Raw genomic sequence first — 6,774 nt, 5'->3', positions numbered from 1 at the left:
CAATCAAAAAGACAGGTGAAACAGATCAGGGTGTGACAGTAGCAGCATGTTAGTGAGGTAATATAATATAGTAGCAGCATGTTAGTGAGGTAATATAATATAGAGGTAATATAATATAGTAGCAGCATGTTAGTGAGGTAATATAATATAGTAGTAGCATGTTAGTGAGGTAATATAATACAGTAGCAGCATGTTAGTGAGGTAATATAATATAGTAGCAGCATGTTAGTGAGGTAATATAATATAGAGGTAATATAATATAGTAGCAGCATGTTAGTGAGGTAATATAATATAGTAGCAGCATGTTAGTGAGGTAATATAATATAGAGGTAATATAATATAGTAGTAGCATGTTAGTGAGGTAATATAATATAGAGGTAATAAAATATAGTAGTAGCATGTTAGTGAGGTAATATAATATAGTAGCAGCATGTTAGTGAGGTAATATAATATAGTAGCAGCATGTTAGTGAGGTAATATAATATAGTAGCAGCATGTTAGTGAGGTAATATAATATAGTAGCAGCATGTTAGTGAGGTAATATAATATAGTAGCAGCATGTTAGTGAGGTAATATAATATAGTAGCAGCATGTTAGTGAGGTAATATAATATAGTAGCAGCATGTTAGTGAGGTAATATAATATAGTAGCAGCATGTTAGTGAGGTAATATAATATAGTAGCAGCATGTTAGTGAGGTAATATAATATAGTAGCAGCATGTTAGTGAGGTAATATAATATAGTAGCAGCATGTTAGTGAGGTAATATAATATAGTAGCAGCATGTTAGTGAGGTAATATAATATAGTAGCAGCATGTTAGTGAGGTAATATAATATAGTAGCAGCATGTTAGTGAGGTAATATAATATAGTAGCAGCATGTTAGTGAGGTAATATAATATAGTAGCAGCATGTTAGTGAGGTAATATAATATAGTAGCAGCATGTTAGTGAGGTAATATAATATAGTAGCAGTATGTTAGTGAGGTAATATAATATAGAGGTAATATAATATAGTAGCAGCATGTTAGTGAGGTAATATAATATAGTAGCAGTATGTTAGTGAGGTAATATAATATAAGTAGCAGCATGTTTCTTAGCCTCTCTGTCAGGCTTCCTCCTCCCTATAACAACGACAGCAACAATCGCACCTCTATCTGTCTAGTATTCTTCATTCCTCAGACAACAGCAACAATCACATCTCTGTCTAGTATTCTTCATTCCTCAGACAACAGCAACAATCACATCTCTGTCTAGTATTCTTCATTCCTCAGACAACAGCAACAATCACATCTCTGTCTAGTATTCTTCATTCCTCAGACAACAGCAACAATCACACCTCGATCTGTCTAGTATTCTTCATTCCTCAGACAACAGCAACAATCACATCTCTGTCTAGTATTCTTCATTCCTCAGACAACAGCAACAATCACATCTCTGTCTAGTATTCTTCATTCCTCAGACAACAGCAACAATCACATCTCTGTCTAGTATTCTTCATTCCTCAGACAACAGCAACAATCACACCTCGATCTGTCTAGTATTCTTCATTCCTCAGACAACAGCAACAATCGCACCTCTATCTGTCTAGTATTCTTCATTCCTCAGACAACAGCAACAATCACACCTCGATCTGTCTAGTATTCTTCATTCCTCAGACAACAGCAACAATCACACCTCTATCTGTCTAGTATTCTTCATTCCTCAGACAACAGCAACAATCACACCTCGATCTGTCTAGTATTCTTCATTCCTCAGACAACAAAACCACGCCACAGTAAAGACCGCAAAACAAGTATATAGAGCCACGGGTGAAAGCAACGTTGCTGTGTATGGGTAGTTTACCTGAAGTGTGTAGGGCCCTTAACGAATCCCAATCACCACGCGTTGCTCTGCGCCCACGCTATTGGAGGCTGGCTTGAATGACGTGAGGATTGGCCTTTCTGATTGGCCGAGCAGGGACAGGAAAATGCCCCTAGACCAATGGGCTGCGTCAAAGGGCAGATGTTGCGGCTGAAGGCGGGAGCTCTCCGAGTTACTTAAAGACGCGAGGTTGAGAAAACACTAGTAAAGCACACAGGGCTGCGGGAGTACAGAGGGGAAGAAGAGAGAGAGAGAGAACGAACGGAGAAATAGAAGAGAGGGACAGGGAGGGAGTAGAGAAGACCGTGGAGCCCGCGGCACTGATGGAACAACAGGATATATAACCGTTCCCTGGGTAACTGCTTCTATTACTCCGGTGTTTTTCCCTGGTGCATTATGGCCTCTAAATTAGCCTTGATTTGTTTTCCCCCCACGGTGCATACAAACTGATCAAGGATAATAATACATCTAAAGCATTCAGTCGGCGCGCACTTCTCTTCTCCGTGGAAGACTGGAGATTTCACCTCCCTCTCTCTGTCTCTGTCTCTCTGTCTCTCTGTCTATCCATAGCGCTGCTATTTTATCATTCAGTCCACCAGAGGGTATGATTAGCTAAAGGCATGTGATGAGAGCCACGGACTAAATCATTGATTGTTTTCGCGTCTTTTCACGGGAACTGGGCTCAGTAACTCGAGTGTGTTGATCACTTATGATCATCTATGTGGCTGTTGATTGTTACATGAATGTACTGGATACTGCTGTGATTCTGTGTAGCTGAAAGCCGACCGGAGTTGTGTACTGGAGCCTGTTGGGTTTTTGTCTGTTCTTTCCCCACAGTAACATATCTGTCCCCTTCTCGCCCCTCTCTCTCCTTCCACCCTCCCTGTCTTTCCTTCCCTCCCTCCCTACCCCAGACACCGTATCCCATGCCTCTCCTCTGTCGGGGCCTCGTCATTGATGGGCAACCACTTGGACCGTATCACTCATCTCAGCTACAGCGAGCTGCCAACCGGCGATCCGTCCGGAGTGGAGAAAGAGGAGCTCAGGGTCGGCGTAGCTTACTTCTTCTCCGACGAAGAGGAAGAGGTTGATATTACTTATGTGTATATCCTTTAGTGTTGTCTGTCTCGTGTGTAAGTCGCTCTGGATAAGATGCTAAATGACTTAAATGTAAATGTAAATGTACTCCATCGGGGACCACGTTGGAAACAAATTGGCATCGCTTTAACCCTCGACCTACCAACATATTGTAACACACATTATTTACCAACTGGGGTCAATTTGACCACAATAATAAACTATTAGGGGAAGAAAAGAAAATAATAATAGTAAAATATCTATGTATATCTTATTAATTAGCATATTCTGTCAAAATAATTTGAGGGTAAGTAATAATTGTGTAATAATCATGGGGTATAAACCACTGCATTTTAAAGGGGCCTGTACACCAACATTTAAAACTTCATTTTACTGTGAAGAAAAGGCATTAAATTCACTTCAAAAACGGATCCTTAGAGACATCGACTAAACATATGGCGTAATTTTCTTGATTTACCCAACAGACAGCATTTACATCACTGTTAGTGAAACAATCAGAGTGGTAGGGGTTATGACAGCATTTACATCACTGTTAGTGAAACAATCAGAGTGGTAGGGGTTATGACAGCATTTACATCACTGTTAGTGAAACAATCAGAGTGGTAGGGGTTATGACAGCATTTACATCACTGTTAGTGAAACAATCAGAGTGGTAGGGGTTATGGCAGCATTTACATCACTGTTAGTGAAACAATCAGAGTGGTAGGGGTTATGACAGCATTTACATCACTGTTAGTGAAACAATCAGAGTGGTAGGGGTTATGACAGCATTTACATCACTGTTAGTGAAACAATCAGAGTGGTAGGGGTTATGACAGCATTTACATCACTGTTAGTGAAACAATCAGAGTGGTAGGGGTTATGACAGCATTTACATCACTGTTACTGAAACAATCAGAGAGGTAGGGGTTATGGCAGCATTTTCTACAAACCAAAGGTCCACATCTTGTAACTCACTTCTGAACCAAAGGTCCACATCTTGTAACTCACTTCAAACCAAAGGTCCACATCTTGTAAGTCACTTCAAACCAAAGGTCCACATCTTGTAACTCACTTCAAACCAAAGGTCCACATCTTGTAACTCACTTCAAACCAAAGGTCCACATCTTGTAACTCACTTCAAACCAAAGGTCCACATCTTGTAACTCACTTCAAACCAAAGGTCCACATCTTGTAACTCACTTCAAACCAAAGGTCCACATCTTGTAACTCACTTCAAACCAAAGGTCCACATCTTGTAACTCACTTCTGAACCAAAGGTCCACATCTTGTAACTCACTTCAAACCAAAGGTCCACATCTTGTAACTCACTTCAAACCAAAGGTCCACATCTTGTAACTCACTTCAAACCAAAGGTCCACATCTTGTAACTCACTTCAAACCAAAGGTCCACATCTTGTATGTCACTTCTGAACCAAAGGTCCACATCTTGTAACTCACTTCAAACCAAAGGTCCACATCTTGTAACTCACTTCAAACCAAAGGTCCACATCTTGTAACTCACTTCAAACCAAAGGTCCACATCTTGTAACTCACTTCAAACCAAAGGTCCACATCTTGTAACTCACTTCAAACCAAAGGTCCACATCTTGTAAGTCACTTCAAACCAAAGGTCCACATCTTGTAACTCACTTCAAACCAAAGGTCCACATCTTGTAACTCACTTCAAACCAAAGGTCCACATCTTGTAAGTCACTTCAAACCAAAGGTCCACATCTTGTAAGTCACTTCTGAACCAAAGGTCCACATCTTGTAACTCACTTCAAACCAAAGGTCCACATCTTGTAACTCACTTCAAACCAAAGGTCCACATCTTGTAACTCACTTCAAACCAAAGGTCCACATCTTGTAACTCACTTCAAACCAAAGGTCCACATCTTGTAACTCACTTCAAACCAAAGGTCCACATCTTGTAACTCACTTCAAACCAAAGGTCCACATCTTGTAACTCACTTCAAACCAAAGGTCCACATCTTGTAACTCACTTCAAACCAAAGGTCCACATCTTGTAACTCACTTCAAACCAAAGGTCCACATCTTGTAAGTCACTTCAAACCAAAGGTCCACATCTTGTAAGTCACTTCAAACCAAAGGTCCACATCTTGTAACTCACTTCAAACCAAAGGTCCACATCTTGTAACTCACTTCTAACCAAAGGTCCACATCTTGTAAGTCACTTCAAACCAAAGGTCCACATCTTGTAACTCACTTCAAACCAAAGGTCCACATCTTGTAACTCACTTCTGAACCAAAGGTCCACATCTTGTAAGTCACTTCAAACCAAAGGTCCACATCTTGTAACTCACTTCAAACCAAAGGTCCACATCTTGTAACTCACTTCAAACCAAAGGTCCACATCTTGTAACTCACTTCTGAACCAAAGGTCCACATCTTGTAACTCACTTCAAACCAAAGGTCCACATCTTGTAACTCACTTCAAACCAAAGGTCCACATCTTGTAACTCACTTCAAACCAAAGGTCCACATCTTGTAAGTCACTTCAAACCAAAGGTCCACATCTTGTAACTCACTTCAAACCAAAGGTCCACATCTTGTAACTCACTTCAAACCAAAGGTCCACATCTTGTAACTCACTTCAAACCAAAGGTCCACATCTTGTAACTCACTTCAAACCAAATGATATGTCACCCTATTATCATAACAAGTTGCACATATATAATATTGGCGGATATTTTTGCAAATCTGGTATTTCTAACACATTGTGCTATATTTCTGAGAATACACACCAATACAGCACTATGTCAATTCAGAAGGAAGCTGGTTTCTCGACTACAGTTCAACCAAGTGTTCCTACCGCTGACAGACTTGTGTGAGGTGATTTAGATGTGTACACAGTCATACCTAGTTATAACTTATGTACGCGCCCGCGGTCTAAGGCACTGCATCTCAGTGCAAGAGGCGTCACTACAGACACCCTGGTTCGATCCCGGGCTGTATCACAACCGGCCGTGAGGGCGGCGGCACAGTTGGCCCAGCGTCGTCCGGGTTACGGGGTGGGGGGTGGGGTTTAAGCCGGGGTAAGCCGTCATTGTAAATAAGAATTGGTTCTTAACTGACTTGCCTGGTTCAATAAAGGTTAAATAAACATTTATAAATATATAAAGGTGTTCCATCTCGGCCCAGACCTTTAGAATTCTTTCTTTTCTCTGTTATTTTGGTTAGGTTGTGACAAGGGGTGGTTTGTTTTGTTTTTGTCCTGTCTAGGGTTTTACCAGTCTAGGGTTTTACCTGTCTAGGGTTTTTACCTGTCTAGGGTTTACCTGTCTAGGTTTTTTTTACCTGTCTAGGGTTTCTACCTGTCTAGGGTTTACCTGTCTAGGGTTTTTACCTGTCTAGGGTTTTTACCTGTCTAGGGTTTTTACCTGTCTAGGGTTTTTACCTGTCTAGGGTTTTACCTGTCTAGGGTTTTACCTGTCTAGGGTTTTTACCTGTCTAGGGTTTTTACCTGTCTAGGGTTTTTACCTGTCTAGGGTTTTTAGGTTTTTACCTGTCTAGGGTTTTTACCTGTCTAGGGTTTTGACCTGTCTAGGGTTTTTACCTGTCTAGGGTTTTTCGTTTTTTTTTTACCTGTCTAGGGTTTTTACCTGTCTAGGTTTTAACCTGTCTAGGTGTTTTGTATGTCTATGGTTGCCTAGATTGGTTCTCAATTAGAGGCAGCTGTTTTTCATTGTCTCTGATTGGGAACCATATTTTGGCAGCCATATTCCTTGGGTAATTTGTGGGTGATTGTCTATGTGTTAGTTGCCTGTGTCTGCACTTATCATATATAGCGTCACGTTCAGTTTGTTGTTTTG

The 6,774-nt window shown here is 40.6% G+C and overlaps 1 protein-coding gene across 1 annotated transcript in view; it reads left to right on the top strand.

Annotated features, from left to right (window-relative positions):
• The first annotated feature begins 2,071 nt into the window (after positions 1 to 2,071).
• The window catches only part of LOC127922331 (protein LRATD1-like), a 28,765-nt gene continuing 24,062 nt past the window's right edge, over positions 2,072 to 6,774 (top strand). Inside the window, exons 1-2 of the mRNA XM_052506064.1 lie at positions 2,072 to 2,216; positions 2,776 to 2,947. Coding sequence (XP_052362024.1) covers positions 2,819 to 2,947 — 129 coding nt within the window. The 5' untranslated portion in view covers positions 2,072 to 2,216; positions 2,776 to 2,818. The remainder of the gene's footprint in view (positions 2,217 to 2,775; positions 2,948 to 6,774) is intronic.

This window comes from Oncorhynchus keta, unplaced genomic scaffold, assembly GCF_023373465.1.
Source record: "Oncorhynchus keta strain PuntledgeMale-10-30-2019 unplaced genomic scaffold, Oket_V2 Un_contig_2532_pilon_pilon, whole genome shotgun sequence".
Lineage (NCBI taxonomy): Eukaryota > Metazoa > Chordata > Actinopteri > Salmoniformes > Salmonidae > Oncorhynchus > Oncorhynchus keta.
This window is presented reverse-complemented; position numbering and strand designations above follow the sequence as displayed.